At 38.3% G+C, this 17,738-nt stretch overlaps 1 protein-coding gene across 7 annotated transcripts in view; it reads right to left on the reverse strand.

The window, feature by feature from the left end:
* Nucleotides 1–15,643, reverse strand: part of klf15 (Kruppel like factor 15) — a 40,229-nt gene extending 24,586 nt beyond the window's left edge. For 3 of the 7 annotated variants that reach the window (XM_067371292.1, XM_067371291.1, XM_067371290.1), the window contains exons 1-3: nt 15,462–15,643; nt 12,192–13,446; nt 2,338–2,487 (exon numbers count right to left, since the gene is read on the reverse strand). In XM_067371292.1, the coding sequence (XP_067227393.1) occupies nt 2,338–2,487; nt 12,192–13,369 (1,328 nt within the window). In that variant the 5' untranslated portion in view covers nt 13,370–13,446; nt 15,462–15,643. Of the gene's footprint in view, nt 1–2,337; nt 2,488–2,574; nt 2,724–6,117; nt 8,370–12,191; nt 13,447–15,461 lie in introns of those variants that run through there. The other 4 variants (XR_010892861.1, XM_067371293.1, XM_067371289.1 and 1 more) reach the window with 4 other exon arrangements.
* Nucleotides 15,644–17,738: the final 2,095 nt, after the last annotated feature.

A 17,738-nucleotide genomic window follows, 5' to 3' on the forward strand; every position in this document is an offset into this window, starting at 1 on the left:
AAAAATGAAAATTCTGTCATTTACTCATCCTCATGTTGTTTCAATCCTCTGTGACATACTTTCTGTGATGAAACAACCAATATGTTGAACAATGTTTCTGTTTTTTTTTTTTTTTATTCCTACAATAAAAGTCCAAATGGGGTCCAATCTTGGTTGGACAACCTGTTTGAAAACAGTCATTTTTCTTGCAGTTCTGTTTTTTTTTTTTTTTTTTGCTTATTTATGTACTTTATGTTTTTTTTTTTTTTTTTTTAAAGAACACTAATACTCATCTGTATCAAACAAAGAAACAGGCAAAACAGAAACACATACTAAACATTAATACACACACAACATACATCCATGGATCACCTGAGACAGACTAAATTGCATGTCTCAGTGATGTAAACATTGCACAGCTCTGTGAAATGAAGCATTATGCAATATTAAACAGTCTTCAGAATCCCTCCTGATGAGGGATTTTGCACAACGAATTGCATCTTTTCTCAATTCTCTCTCTCTCTCTCTCTCTCTCTCACACACACACACACACACACACACATACACACACACACACGCACACACAATGGGGCTGTGAGCCAATAACCTTCAGCAGAGTGAAATGAGTGCATGTCTCCTCCTTTTGCTCTTGTAACACCATACTGTCTAATGATAACCCTTGTCCGTGCCAGCCTCAGTCAGCTGGTAATATATTTCTTAATCTGTATCGAAGTGGAACAGAGGTGCCACGGGGGTTTATGAGTTAGTTATTAATTCCCAGTGCAAAAAAAAATATATATATATTCTCTGCCGTAAATACATCACAGCAATATCCGAATACTTTTATGTTTTTTGAAATAAGCCTCTTATGCTCATCAAGGCTGCATTTATTTGACCAAAAATACAGCAAAACAGTAATATTGTTGTGAAATATTATTCCAATTTAAAGTAACTGTCTTCAATTTGAATATATTTTTAAATGTAATTTATTCCTGTGATGCAAAGCTGAATTTTCAGCATCATTACTCCAGTCTTCAGTGTCACATGATCCTTCAGAAATCAATGTAATACAAATTTGCTGCTCAAGAAACATTTTTTATTATTATCAGTATTGAAAATAGATGTGCTGCTTTATATTTTTGTGGAAACCATGATACAATTTTTTCAGGATTCTTTGATGAAAACCAACAAAGTTCACAGTGTTCAAAAAACAGCATTTATTTGAATCATTATTTGAATTATTTTTTTTTTATTTGATTAATTGAACACATCCTTGCTTAATAAAAGTATTTTAAAAGTATTAAAAAATGTAAAAAGAAATAAATACTGATGTGAGATATTAGACAGGGGTTTTCTGTGCTTGACATCTTGTATTGTGTTGCTGTCCTTTCTCTTTAGCAATCAATTGCCTTTCCTTTGAATTGTGAAGGGAAAAAAAGGGCTTCACAGCTAACAAATGCACTTGTGTTATCAGGCTTGTACTCACCAAGGAAAGGAATGGCTGCCAAGGTTTAAGGCCCGATGCAGGCCACATTTACACTGCGGGACTTGATGTCCAATTCTGATTTGTTGACTATATCTGATTTTTTTTACAACCAGCTTTTAAAAGTGAAGCATATCTGATATCTGCATTTACACTGTACACTTGGCGAAACAACCCAAGTTAGATTTACTGACCCAGAAAAACTTAGGTTGAAAAGGAAGTAAAAACGGCACGATTTGCAATGGACGCAGATGAACTGATAAAACAAGCTTTTGCTTTCTGCGCCATCTTTAAAGGTCAGCAAAACAATAGGTCTCTTAAGGCAGGGAAAAAAAGTGGAGATCCAACTCCACTTTTAGACACGCACTCGTGAATTTCCCTAAGCACTTCCCCTCAGGGGAATCCCTGCCGCCATTTTGAAACCTTTGAAATAACTGAAATCATTTGGCGTAGTGATACGGAACTATAATGCGGTCAAGACCTGCCAAGAACTACTTTAGCCATGCGTTTCCCTGAAAATAATTGCACACCTTAGAAGGTTCATCAACCAATCAGATTCAAGCATTTAACAGCCCTGTAGCTTAAAAATGTTTTTATTTGAATGTTTTGAGAACATTATTAAAGACCAGATAACTTTGAACAAACGTTCCATTAACACTGGAAGAATGTTTAGAATGTTCAGAATTTTGAGAGAACCTTGCCACAACGTTTATTAGCCAAAGCTGGGTATGGAGGTGTGCACCAATGTGTTCAAGTTCATTTCTACAAAATCAGGGATGTATGTGAACACAGAGAACATTTTGTGCACAAATATGCCTGCAACCACCAAACCCTTCAGACTAAGAGTAAATTAGAGGGAAAGACAGTTTTATTACCGGAAGAAAAGAATGTGTCTCAGGTTGGAAAAAGAAGTGAGAGGAGCTGCCAATATCTTCTCCATTCCTTCAAGATGTTTCTCGACTGAGATCTTGATGAAGAGATCACATTTACATTCTTTGGGCTTGGATGTAAAATTCTGATCCCTCCTGCAAGACAAAATGAATCCCGTTGCATGAAGTTTGGATATGACAACATGAAAACTGAATAACAGAGAGAGAGAGAGAGAGAGAGAGAGAGAGAGCCTTCGGAAAACTGACCACAGCAACAATGTTCAAATCTGTGTTTTATTATCTGGGATGAATCTGATGGTAATGTTGCGGCCAGAGGTTCGATTGGGAATCCTACAAATGTTCACCGCAAAGCTGTGAGTTATAATGAAATCCTGTGCAGAAGGAACAAAAGCAAAGCAATATGTGCAGGAATATCCATAAATCATCTCACACATACACCAGTAAGATGTTTTTCAAACCAAAGTTGTCAGCTTCCAGTGAGAATTAAAAAATGCTCTGCTTTCTCATGGTCATTGGAGTCATAAAGAATGATCATTTATTATAATTTCATGAACATTTATTTTTAATAAATATTTTAAAGGAATAAATACTTTTTTACATGTATAGTCAGTCATATTATTATATTATATTATACAGAATTTTTATAGTATAGAAATATTATTTAATATATTAATAAGATGTTAATATTAATTTAAATTTTTTTATTAAAAATATTACATGAAATTAAAATTAATTTAAAAATAATTTACACTATCAATCAGTTTTATATAAAATATTTGAATTTTGGTTTCTCTATCACACTACTTTATAATGAAAAGGAAGTGACATTTAAGTTGGGTCAAAAGTTAATATAGGATTTTCATATTCACCTTTTCCCCTTTCACACACACACACACACACACACACACACGCAAACATATAAAGAGTTTTCAATAAATAAATGCATTTCTATTAAATTAGTAAATATTTTAATACTATTTTTTGTTCCACTGTATAGCAGTGTTTATTCATATTTTGTTTTAAATTGCACAATGCGACTGATTAAAATTTAAAGACATTCATTGCCATATAGAATATTTAAAATCTTACAGTAATTTACCAACTGGAAAATGCAGCCTTATCCAGGTTTCATTGAATGCCTCATTTGTAATCGGCTCCATTTAATCGTTAATAGAATAAGTCACCACATAATTTCCTGTGACCTGTCATTCGCTTGACTCAAAGTTACCTTGGTGGCATGACAGATGGATCTACTCTTTCCAACAATGGCAAATGCTCCCAAAATAAATCTGTCAAATGGTTGGAAGACCATTACGTTTCCCCAAGCACAGCAAGACCCGGAGAGCAGAGGAAATATAGTTCCCTAAACAACTGTGAGTGTTGAAGCCACCACGGGAAGACTGATTAATAGCTTTAAACCGAAATAAAACGTTCATTTAATAAGTTGCCAGGATAGTATAATAAATTAAGACCTTGCTGACATATAAATAAAACAGAATAGGTGCATTATATGCAATAAGTGCATTATTCATTACTGCAAACGATACTGAAAGTTAATCTCTTACTATGAACCTAAATTTGCCAGCACTCAGTAAACAGCTGACTCTTCTCAAAGACCTCATGATCTGTATTATATGTAACAAGAAAACAATATAAAAAAAAATCTATTTTCGAGAACCACATCTGGAGTCATCCTGAAAGGACTGCCGTTTATGGTCAAACAGGTCCAAGATCAGTCTTATTTGCTAACGTCTGGAGATATTGGCAATCTACTGAGGATCGCCTTCATAACAGTGAGCCTGTCCAACAGATGGCCATAAAAAGAACATCACTTCACTGCATTCTTCTCTTCCTGACTCCCTCCCTCTCATCTTTAGGAGTGCCACATGTGGTCGGGGGCTTGTGAAGGGAACAACATAAATTGGAGTTGTCAGCCATAAACATCAGGGCCCTTCACGAGCATCATACTCAATATGTCCTTATCCAGGGTGACTCAGCATAAACAACATGCGCTGGACTCCTGTACTATTGGTTGTTCTTGCTGGAGATGTTGTTTAGATGTTGGTGTATCTGATTATGTTACAGATAGGTTTGTGTCTGGCCTAGAGAACAAGTAGTAATTCCTTGAAAGGGAATAAACACAAAAATTCAATAAAATAAATAAATAAATGAACATAAAAATCAAGTATTAAAGAGTTAGTTTACCCAAAAATGATGTGTGAAATGATGTCGTTCCACACCCGTAAGACCTTCGTTCATCTTTGGAACACAAATTAAGATATTTTTGATAAAATCCGATGGCTCACTGAGGCCTACATTGACAGCAAGATAATTAACACTTTCAGATGCCCAGAAAGCTACTAAAGACATATTTAAAACAGTTCATGTGACTACAGTGGTTCAACCTTAATGTTATGAAGCGACAAGAATTCCTTTTTTGTGCCAGAAAAACAAAATAACGACTTTATTCAACAATATCTAGTGATGGGCGATTTCAAAACACTGCTTCACGAAGCTTCGAAGCTTTACGAATCTTTTGTTTCGATTCAGTGGTATCAAACTCCCAGTTACTTATGACATAACGAAGCCTTGTTTACTGAAATCACATGACTTTGGCAGTTTGATACGTGCTCCGAACCACTGATTCGAAACAAAAGGTTTGTAAAGCTTCATGAAGCAGTTTTTTGAAATCGCCCATCACTAGATATTGTGGAATAAAGCCGTTATTTTGTTGTTGTTGGTTTTTTTTTTTTTTTTTGGCGCACAAATAGTACTAGCTTTCTGGGCAGTGAAAGTGTAAATTATCTTGCTGTCAATGCAGGCCTCACTGAGCCATCGGATTTGATCAAAAATATCTTAATTTGTGTTCCAAAGATGAACGAAGGTTTTACGGGTATGGAACGTCATGAGGGTAATTAATGACTGAATTTTCATTTTTAATATCAATATTTATATATTATTATATTTATAATATCAATATTGCTTTTAATAAATATTTAATTTATTATATATTATAAATATATATTAAATTAAAATGCTGTTGTTCTAAAATACATTTTTTTTTTATCAGTAACATGAGTTTTAAACAAGGTTCATCTATAAAAGATTTAAAAGATATACTAAAAATCTTTTATGACATCTTAACCTTTACTGTTTGGCTCACTTATACTCTGCTAAAGACATGCACATGGCTGCTTAATTGCTTTCTTTCTTTAGGAAGTGAGTGGTTTCAGTGCAGGATTTGGAATTATAAGGCACAATTTCTCTCTCGACCCCTTGCATAGTATTTTAAATTGGTACAACTATAAATAGACATCACTGGTATGAGGCCTTGAATCATTCTAAGGCAACAGTGTATATCAGAAGTCAGGCCAGAAACACACTCTACACAAGTGCACAAAGATGAAATGCATTCGCAACTATTTTAATTAAATTTCTCCACAAGATTCACTTCTTCGAACTGGAAATTGAAAACAGACAGTGCATAACTGTGTTTCCATTCACATAAAATCGATCATGTAGCTTTTGCATTGACATACTTCAGTATGTTTTGAGCCTAAGCTACAAGAAAACAGAGTAACTCGAAAACAAAAAGTTCTTATTTTCAATTTATTTGTAAATGCATCTGATGTATATCAAGAAAAATATATAATATATATTTTTATATATATATATATATATATATATATATATATATATATATATATATATATATATATATATATATATATATATATATATATATACATATATAGAATTGTTATTATGTACATTGGTTTACATTTTACAGGGGACATTTATACAATCAAAGATATGAGATACGTCAGTGAAAGAATATCCGGTACTCTCTGATCCAACGACATTTTGTACAAAGTCTGTACATACAGTATACATACATTCAATGTTGGCCATAAGCACCAGTTTCACCTAGAATTTCATGTAGACGGCAAGGAATGCATCACTAACAGTACGCAGCTTCCGCCTGGGTGTCTGACGTAATTTTACTGTGATTTAAGCGAGTGAACAATGGAACCAATCATGGACTCTTTGCATGGTTTCAACAAAAACATGTTTGGCACTGGTTTGTATATTAAAACAGGCACAAACAGCAGCAAAACATTCATATACTGTATGTAGACAAATATGTTTCCTTCATTCCTAGAGGAATCTTCTGGTTTGCGAGAGGTCCGAGTGGTTCTAGTTTCGTTCTGCTATGTGATATCTGATCTGAGATCAGATTTCCTGACCACAACAGTTGCTAAATATTATAAGCAGAGCAGCAAAACGATACTATAATCATTTCTACGTGTTCCTCTAAACCACAGTCAAATCAGAGCGCAAGTAGAGAACCAGAAGAGAAGATTGGTTCTTTAAACTCTAGAGTTCCTGTCTTCACACTATACGTGTGTATATATATATACGTGGATGATCTATAGGTGCCGCTGGCTGTTGTGCATGTTGGCGCATCACAAAGAGCAACAAGTTGATTCATCGCCTGAGGCACTCTGGGTAACTTTGTAGTTTTTCCATTCGGGCTATTGTTTTGGCAAAAACAGATTGCATAGAACAGATTGCATTGCCAAGGTTGATCCGAAGCTCTCCTAAAAATCCAATTATACAACACGGTATAATTTGGTTAAATATTAGCACTAACTGTCATCACCCCCACTGCATATTACACGCATTCTTTAGCGAACACATGGTCAGCATGCCCTATCAGTAGTCAAGCTGTGTCCATGACTACAGTTCCCAGGAAGAATGTCCTGTTTGAACTCCAGATGAGTTCCAGACTACATTTCCCATGCATGAGGATTTGACCTGCAAGTGTCCCCTGTGCGGGAGCTCGTGGTTGAGGCCGGTTAGCACCTTGCAATTCCAGTTTCTGTCATTCAAACTTGTCTCGCGGAGACATATTGGCAGATCGTGAAGTAGTCCCAGGTCAAAAGTACTGTTTGAGGCAGGTTAGAAAGGGCTGATACGTCTGTTTTGACCTAGCTTAGCTATCAACTGACTCGCTTGGATCATCGGATTTCTCAGATATGAAATGTGTTGCATTGCTGTCGAAAATATTTTCTAACCGCAAGCACTTAACCACAAATGCCTTGGCCCCAGCTGCAAACATTTAGATTAGAGAAAGGCCTGGAAGGTCTTTTTTTTAATGAAAGCAACCAATGAAATGACAAGAATGAAGAATGAAATGAAGAAAGGTTATGTATTAACAACATCAGGGAAAAAAATTCAATACTGATCAAAAGGCCAATTCACATACGACAAATGTGCGTGTTTTGACTTCCATTGATTCGCTCTATGGTCTGTCCGAGAGGCATTTCACAGTATACAACTAAAAGTCAAGAGGATGTTGTTTGCCTCCATGTTTGCCAGTAGCTTATAATGGCACAGTCCTACCGATCAGTAGTTCAAATGAACCCGAGTTTTTTTTTTTTTTTTTTTTTTTGGTTTAGAGGAGCTAAACACGTTGCATTGGCAAAAGAAGTGACTTTATCATGATACTGAACAAGGAATGTTGATGACTGGCAGATACATCAACAATTCATACCTCAAAGTACAACAAAAAATACTTTGAACGTTACATGTTGCAAAAAAAATTTGTTCTTGGAACATAGAAAACAATCATGAACACTACAAAAATACAATCTACGAAGCTTACAATATCTGTGAGGCCGACAAGTCAAGTAACAGTTTCAGAACAAACTCTTCTTCAGTTCATCCGAGCCTCACGTAATAAATTATCACAGTACCACAAATTATTCTGTCCTTCTCTCTCTCTCTTTCTTTTGTTCGTCCGTTTCTATCTCTATCTCTCTCCATGGCGGGGGGTTGTGTGGGGTCAGTGTGCAGTGCGCGCTGTCCTGCTGCTTCGTGGAAAGCGATGGACTTTGATGTGTTTGGACAGGTGATCGCTGCGGGCAAATTTCTTCTCGCAGACGGGGCACTGGTAGGGCTTAACTCCAGAGTGAGACCGACGATGCCGTGACAGCTCGTCCGACCGGGAGAATCTGCAAGAAGAATCCAGAGATAAAGCCAAATCAATGGTTGTGCACTGATCCGATTCATTTTTAGCATTTTTTTTTTTTTTTCTGTGAAGCTCTTTTGGAGCAGTATGCATTGTGAAAAGCTCTGTACTAACTTGGCTTTTCGCTTTCTTTGGTATTTTGATTTATGACCATGTCTAAAAAAGGAAGATGGCCTAAATGCTTCAGTTACAGTTGTTTTAAGTCAACATTTACTCTGTATGTTCCTCGTCTTGCTCTTCGTAATCATTCATACAAGTATAGCAACTTATTCCACCTCTGAAACAACTCTCTTCTTTCTTTTCAAAATCATTCTCCTATGTTATGACATTTTTTCTAATTGAATATCATTTTTCATAAAGAAATGCATCAGATTATGGAATACATTTTGAGAAAAGAATTCATGCATTGCTTAAACCAGTCAATCATTAGATTAACATTTTGAAAATACAAAACTGAGCAAAACAGATCATAAATCAAAGTCTTCTTGGACAAGAGAGCTCATTATTCACATTAATAAACCCTACTGCACATGTGTCTTCCCTTATATTTGTGATTTTGTAAGAGCAATCATCGCTGTGAAATCAGACAAAAGGTGAAAACAGTGCTGGAGTTACTGAGTAACAAAATGAAAAGCACTGAGTCAGTGACAGGGAAAACTCTTTCACAGGCTTTGAGTCGAATTGCTTGATAGGGAGTGCATGAAATATCCATTTAAACTGTCAAACAATTGCTCAGTGTCTTCACAACTGAGCAGCAAATGGTTTGAGCTCGGAGCAGATCTAATGAGCAACTATATTTAACCCGTCGCTTAACCCAGTGCTCAAGTTCCAAAAGAAGATTTGCACCACATTCATGACTGCTAATGTTTTCTGAAAGCAACTATAAGAACCAAGACCCAGGAGGGGGAAAACACACAGCTCATTTTTAGTAAATATGGAAGCATTTTCTTTATCCCATTTTGCAGTTCTCTCTTACTCAAGTTACACCATATACTCTGCACAGACCAAAGAAAAAGAGACTCTTGGGAAATTAGTTATATTACATCTCTGGTGTACAACTTTAAACTACCTTTATACTACCAATAGACATCTTACACAATAAAAAGCATCTGAAGATAGTGTGTACTTCTTTCTGAAATGAGAAAACCAGGAGAAGAAACTCTTGCTCAACCCCATGCCACGGTTTCACATGAATCCATAGGCGAGGTAGTATCTGTTTCTAATGTCCCAGGAACATGTGTAGAGTATTTGCAAGGCTATAAAAAACAGTCTCTCTCTCCTGCTTGGCTTTTCTTCCAGTTTTACAACAAGCTTAGACAGGAAGAGTACAGTTGCAGCTATGCTAACAGTAATGCGCTAGCTTTGTGCTCAATCCAAAAATAAAACCCCTGCAGCGACAACATGACTAACAAAACTAACAAGATGATTCTCATTTCATACTCAAAAGAGAAGATATCATCATCTTACTCACATAGCATAGGTTAACTATGATGCCAAGCAAACTGTGATGGTTTTTTGACTAAGTATCTCACATTCTGAAATACCACATGCATGTGAATACGTCTTTGAAGCATGTTGGGATGGGATGGTGGTGGACTAATTGTTGCCCTGTGGGATAGGATGGGATGAGGTGCCCCTCCTTGTTGGACGTCAGAGCTCACAAACAGAGTTGTTCCAGCACGCTCTACGGCATATGATATTAACTTTCATTCAAATGCACTAATTTTTGCATTGTGGATGAAGAGTTATTAATTTGCAATCAGTTATATCTATGCTCTCAACTTTATTCTAAATCTGCATTTTCCATTTCAAAACCAGATGAGTTACGCTAAAGCACGTTTGTATGCTCTGATACACACATATGTTGATACTGCAAACCGTATCAGTTCCAATGCAGCTTTTCATGCAGGTTTTGTCCTCTATTAACCTTTGTGTGCAAGTTGTATAAAATAAAGTATGTACTTCCTGGTTTGTTGACCCACTAAGAAATAGCAAAGCACAGGATGTGTGTGCAAAGACATTAGCATCCCGAAGCTAAGCCAACTGGTGTGTTTTCCAGTCAAGTACCATGTTTAAAGCTATTGTGTGTGCTTTTAGGTCTAAGTAACTTCTAATCTAAGTGTGAGCATGGTTTTGTGTGTTTGTGTCACTTGGACACATTTATTTGCGGAGTACCAAAGGAATGCTAAAAATGCTGGCAAAGCATTGCTGCAGCCAGGCTTGAGGCAGCCAATGGGGCATACTTCTATTGCTTTCTTCCCTACATCCATTTCCTGACAGTATCCCGGAGACCTCAATCAGAATCTGAGACTGCTGAAGGACAGTCACTGCCAACTGCTATCCAGAAGCAAGGCTAACCAAGGTCACTGATAACAACAGACCTCTCGAACAGAAAGTCTTATCATACTTGATTAGAGGCCTCTCTCTCAGCGTTAACCTGACGTTCTGTTTTTTTGCCGTTTTACAATAATTACAATATCTTGGCGACTCGGACATGAAACTAGACAAACCAGTGGATCATTTACAGAAACTAACATCTGAAAGAGGTACTTGGAACCTGGTAATAGCTAAATCAGGGATACTACTACGACCAAGTGCTTGAAGAATGTATTTACTCAAACTTGATAACTAATGCAATCAATTGAAGATCACACTTTCAGAGTAAACATCACCCACAAACATACAAAAATATAAGAACCAAACTCGTCTGTCAAAGACCAGCACTTGAAACTTTATCTGTCCTGTCAATCCTGACCTCACTACAACTGCTGGTGCACTTTACACAGTATCCAAGCCTGCTCAGAGAGATTGGAACTGGACATAGACTAAGAGTAAACAAATGAAGCGCTGAATAGGACAAAGTCTGCCTCTTCAAAGACTTTATCTAATCTGCAAACAGCAGAGATAACACACAACAAGTCCCAAAATCGAAGGACAAATTGTGAATGAAATTTACAGCTACAATACAAAGTGATTATGGAGCAATGTTGGGGGAGTAAAGAAGCGACGCTACTAAATAAACTACTTCTGTCAATTACGTGATCAGCTGTTTTTGCAAAGTAAAGTTTAGTTTTTGCAGTAACATGCTAAATGTTCCAACGAGTGGCGGTGTAGCAAGACCCAATTGCATGTTAAACCGCATTGTATTTTAAATGCAACATTAACGGTAGTAATCAAACTTGCTCTACTGAACTGTACAGGGTACGTGCTATCCTTTTTATATTACACTGGAAAGTCTGATTCATTCTTGTGAGTCGGTTCATGCAATTCAGGGCTGTCCAATCCTGCTCCTGGAGGGCCACTTTCCTGCAGAGTTTAGCTCAAATCAGAATTAACCACAACTGAACCAGCTAATCAAGGTCCTCAGGATTACTAGAAACTTCCAAGCAAGTGTGTTGGGGTAAACTCTGCAGGACACTGACCCTCAAGGAGCAGGGTTGGACACCCCTAATGTAATTGGTTCATGGCAACAATGTGCAATAACATTAAAAGCAAGGAATATGAGTAATAAGCTAGCATATCTTTAGATTTGACTAGTCCACAGCCATAATTAGCCTCTGTTTGAAGTTCATTCATGGACAACAAAGATAATGATGTACCACACTGCTTTCGCAATAACTACAACTTATTGGAGTGAAAGCCTTTTGTACACATACAGACCTTGACAGCTAACCTCAGTGTTTTGAGTGAGAGAAAAAAAACACATTTGTAACTGTACAGAAGAAAAATCGATTGCCTGTTCTGTCCAAACAACATTTTCAAAGACAAATGTATAAGTTGTGGACACCTGCCCTTAAGCACTCACCTCCAGCCACAGCCAGGCCAAGTGCAGGCAAATGGTTTCTCGCCTGTGTGTCTCCTCAGGTGGGCCTTCAGGTGGCTGCTCTTGGTGTACATCTTGGCACAGCCAGGAAAAGTACACTTGTGCATTTTTATAAGATCAGCTACTGAGCTCTTTTGGAATTTGTGACCCCCAACTACAAGCCCTGAGCCCTGGCCATCACCTGTTCCATTCTCCCCAAGACCTAAGGGCTTAGCGGCAATGGGAACCGGGGCAATACGGACAAATTTGGAGGAAGAGCTGTTAAGGCTGGCTTGTGGGATCACCTGAGGTACCAGGGCAAAAGTTTGACCCTGAATGTTGACAAGGAGCTGGGTTATTTTGATGTCTGAGGCAGGTTGTGGTGTTGGTGGCGAGGGGGCTGTTTTAGGGCTCAATTCCTGTTTCACTTGAATGGGCTGGAGCTGTAGGATCACAGGCATGCTAGGATTCTCCACCACCACAACCTTCCCAGAAGAGTCCTCCTTTTTCAGCGAGCTTTGGGGATTTGTGGAGGCCCCTACTGTGGATTGTCCACTTTTTGGATCAGAAATGGCATTGACTATGTCACTTGAAACAGGCACTGTTTGGTCTGAGCTTTGAGCCCAAGGTTCTGATGCAGCTCCTTGGATGCTCGTACAGGTGACTAGACCCTCACCGGCTTCCTCCTTCAAGGCCACCACTTCCATGTTCTCCTCCAGGAACTCTTCGATCTCCTCCAGAGTGGGCTGAAACAGTAGCCCCGCATGGTCCTCCAAATCTCCAGGGAAAACAGGGAACTCGAAGCACTCCTCTTTGGTGGTGCGGTCCCGTCGTGACTCCCAAGCCAGACCCATGGGAAGGACAGGAGGGACCATGGCAGATACCGTGGTAGAAGAGAGTGAGTTTTGGCTCAAAGTCAGGGACTGAGAGTGAAGAAAGTCAAGGAGGCCATCTTGGCTTTCTCCACTTGAGTTACTCCCACAACTAGAGCCCAACACCTGAGACTCAGGGCTGGAACAGGAACGTGGGCTAGACGAGTCACTCAGGTTATCCTCTGAGAATGGAGATGGAAGCATATGGTACACACCCTCGTCTGTCACCATATCCGATGGGTTGTGGGCTGGCAGCAAAAAAGTGTAAGGAAAGAAAGTCTCTGCATCAAGCAGCAAGTGATCCACCATTCCTGGCTACTGCCTGTCCGTAGCACGGCGGCCACTTGTACAGTTCCCTGCTATTAATGATTCCGTTTTTTCTCGGTCTATAAAAAAACAAGAAACAAATTTGGGATTAGCAATAATTTGACATTTTGTAGATGGATAAAATTCAAACTGATTTAACAGTTTTAATGGATGTCCAACTGAACCAAATTTGAGACCAGATTTTTGATCTCAGTCAGTATGCACTTTCAAGTTAAATTTCAGTCAGACTGAATAATTAGTAATAATTTAATCTGACTGAATTTTGTGAAGCATGCCTGAACAGACCTAGATAGCTTGATGTCATTCAACATGTACTGTATACACACGTTAACCCTCTGGAGTCAGACTACAATTAGCATTGGCATTTTACACACACTCCAATAGATAGTGGTGATGCGCAATGTGCATTTAATCCTTCAAATATTCAGTGACGTTGCAAAAACCAGCTGTAGTCAGGTTCTAAAAGTGCATCTAAACATACATCTGTTTCAGTTCACAAGAATATTTTAGAAAACAGCCAAGCAGCAGCTAATGGCTAAGCTACCATTAACTCCTGCCTTGTGGATGTGTGAGACACTGGAAACAATTTAGCTGTATACGTCAAAGCTAAAATAAGGATGTGAATGTGTTACTCCCTCACTACAAGTCTTGCTATAAACTAACCCCATTTAGACAAGATATTATTGTGTGCACACAAAGACTCTTAGATTATTGTGCTTGATTTGAAGCAGATGATAATTGGAAACCAAGCACATAAAGTGATCCTGTTATGTGTGAGACAACCTTGTTTAATCACTAAAATATGTTCACTAGTTTAGACTTTTGTCCTTTTTTTCTGTAAAATGTTTGGTTTTCACTCTGAGGTGTCTTTCTTGTTAGCATAAAAGACCAGCTGTAGTGCTGCTATCAGCATATCAACTGTATGTAAGACATTCAAGAAAGCAACATTGTTCATTTCTGGGAATTTGACCACCAAAGCCTAACTTCAATACTGAAGCTAGTAATTTCATTATAGCATTCCTTGGCCCATGCACTGAAATAAAAAGAAAAAAAAGAGAAAGAAAATCTGTAGCTACAGCAATGCAATGACCACTCCAAAAGAGATTTTACACATACTGTCATAATAAGAAGTATTTACCAGATGTAAATGGTAAAACAATTATGAAACAGCGAAAATGTAAATGGTAATGTACACTCATGGTAATGAAAGACAACAAGACCCAATCTTTCTACAACCAAACATAAAAGTCTTTCTCATCTTTAAAACATACACTAAAGGTCTAAGTCTATAGATCTGTAATTAAGCTTCGCCACAGGTTGCTGAAGTAGCTCATTAATCAGTACCGCTAACTTTAATTGGTGATTAATCGCGGTGGTGATTCTAGCGCCCCCTGTCGGCTGCATAATGACCGACAATAACCCTGACATCTACAGGCAGTGTCAACACCCACATGTGTCCACTGCAAACTCAAGAGGAGACATTGTTTTTCAAATACCCTCAGACACTTTAAAATCACTTTAAATATTGCCTTAATTACTCCACGTTAGGCATCAACTTAGTTGAACTTGATTTTCCTCCGTAAAAAAGTCAAAGTGGTCGAAATATGCAATGAACGTACTCCAGGTAACTTTGGTTATGCTTAAAAAATCTTAGTGAGATTATTTTTTTAAGTGTAGTAAAGTGTACTTATTAATAATTATGCACTATATTACTACACATGGAAGTCGCTAAATATTTGTATTTATTAATTATTAATTAATACATTTCTTATCATTTATTACTTAAAAAAAAAAAAGTGCACCGTACAATAAAGTTCGAAATAAGCAACGTTTTATGTAATAAACTATTACATATATATTTAATGTAGGTTATAAGCTTAGGTTATAATATAGGCTCTCCTTCTCTATATAGTTAAACTCATTACATAGGCCTACAATTAATTCTGGCTGTTTTGCTTTTTTTATATAGGCTATTCTGCATGATCTGCCTCACGTTTCGACGCAGCAAACAGTTGCACGCATGCCACGCGACTGCTCGACGCGTAAATGAAAGCATAAAAACAAGCAAACTTACCTCTCTAAATCACTCGCATTAATCCTTGCTGTTTAAAGTTCTAGTACGATCCGTTTCTCTTTGCTGAAGAATGCTTCATTAGCCGTTAAATGTGCCCTTGAGACATGAAGTGTCTCATGGCAGATCATGCTCTCCTCTCTGTAGTATTACGCTGCTGTCACACGATCTTGTCTTGTGGGCTTTAAGAGTAGATTTGAGGAAGGCTGCTGAAGGCTCGTCTGCTCCACACGCTGGGATTGGTTGAGCTGTCGACGGAGGCAGGACTCTTGCCTTTTGTCGTCAATGAACAGCTTTTACACAGTTGCTTCTGTCAACTGTCCGACTGAAGGAACTTTAACTCCTGCAGCGGTGCTGCAATATCAGTGCATCTGGCAAAGTTGATTTAGATTGCTGAAGAGGAGTTCAAAGTGCAAACGTTGTCATTAATGTGACTATCATTAATGAAGTGAGCAATTTATTTCACATTTTAAAACAGCACTATGATACAATAAACTCATCTCAAATGGCATGAGTGTTGTGGGATTAATCGGATAAGATTACTGCTGGCAATTTAATATGGGATTTAAGTTCTGACCTCATAAAGACAAATTGCATATCATGCATTTGAATGTGATAAAATGTTAATGACTACCTGATTCATGCTTTTTTCATTGATAAATAAGCTATGGGCCTCTAAAACTGTTTCTGCACCCTGGCTTAACTTTTAACCAGTCTAACTTAAATGTATGGGAGGGAAGAAAGACTTTGAACCAGCCTTTTTTTGCAACTTTTCCAGGGTGTGTCCAAAGCTTATGAGAGAAAAAACAAGGCATTCACATTTAAGTCAAACAACCCCAATCAGTACAATAAGTACTGATAATAGGCACTCAAATAGGTCAAAACAATGTTGCTAGATAAGAATGTCAGCCTGCTTAGAAATACAAGGTATTTGGGCATTAATGGAACAGATAGAAAACAATGACGTGTGTATATTGCAGAATATAAGTGGTGTGTGCTTATTAATAATGAACTACATATTTATGGCACTGAATATTTGTTCAATTATTATTGGAATTAAACACACACATACATAACACTGATTTTCTCTTCATCACAGCACCTGTTAGTGGGTGGGATATATGAGACATCAAGTGAACATTTTGTCCTCAAAGTTGATGTGTTAGAAGCAGAAAAAATGGGCAAGCGTGAGGATTTGAGCGAGTTTGACAAAGGCCAAAATGTGATGGCTAGACGACTGGGTCAGAGCATCTCCAAAACTGCTGTTCTTGTGGGGTGGTCCCGGTCTGCAGTGGTCAGTATCTATCAAAAGTTGTTCAAGGAAGGAACAGTGGTGAACCGGCGACAGGGTCATGGGCGGCCAAGGCTTATTGATGCACGTGGGGAGCGAAGGCTGGTCCGTGTGGTCCGATCCAACAGACGAGCTACTGTAGCTCAAATGGCTCAAGAAGTTAATGCTGGTTCTGATAGAAAGGTGTCAGAATACACAGTGCATCAGTTTGTTGCGTATGGGACTGCATAGACACAGACCAGTCAGGGTGCCCATGCTGACCCCTGTCCACCGCTGAAAACACCAACAGTGGACACATGAGCATCAGAACTGGAGCAATGGAAGAAGGTGGCCTGGTCTGATGAATCACGTTTTCTTTTACATCATGTGGATGGCCGTGTGTGCTGCTTACCTGAGGAACACATGGCACCAGGATGCATTATGGGAAGAAGGCAAGTCGGAGGAGGCAGTGTGATGCTTTGGGAAATGTTCTGCTGGGAAACCTTGGGTCCTGCCATCCATGTGGATGTTACTTTGAAACGTACCGCCTACCTAAGCATTGTTGCAGACCATGTACACCCTTTCGTGGAAACGGTCCCTGGTTTCTGTGGCCTCTTTCAGCAGGATAATGCTTCTGCCACAAAGCAAAAATGCTTCAGGAATGGTTTGAGGAGCACTACAACGAGTTTGAGGTGTTGATTTGGCCTCCAAATTCCCCAGATCTCAATCCAATTGAGCATCTGTGGGATGTGCTGAACAAACAGTCCGATCCATGGAGGCTCCACCTCACAACTTGCAGGACATAAAGGATCTGCTGCTAACATCTTGGTGTCAGATACCACAGCACACCTTCAGGGGTCTAGAGGAGTCCATGCGTCGACAGGTCAGGACTGTTTTGGCAGCAAAAGGGGGACCAAAACAATATTAGGAAGGTGCTCATAAGGTTATGGAAGGTTATGTCTGATCAGTGTGTGTGTGTGTGTGTATATCTATATATATATATATATATA

The sequence above is a fragment of the Chanodichthys erythropterus genome, chromosome 20, assembly GCF_024489055.1.
Source record: "Chanodichthys erythropterus isolate Z2021 chromosome 20, ASM2448905v1, whole genome shotgun sequence".
Taxonomy (NCBI): domain Eukaryota; kingdom Metazoa; phylum Chordata; class Actinopteri; order Cypriniformes; family Xenocyprididae; genus Chanodichthys; species Chanodichthys erythropterus.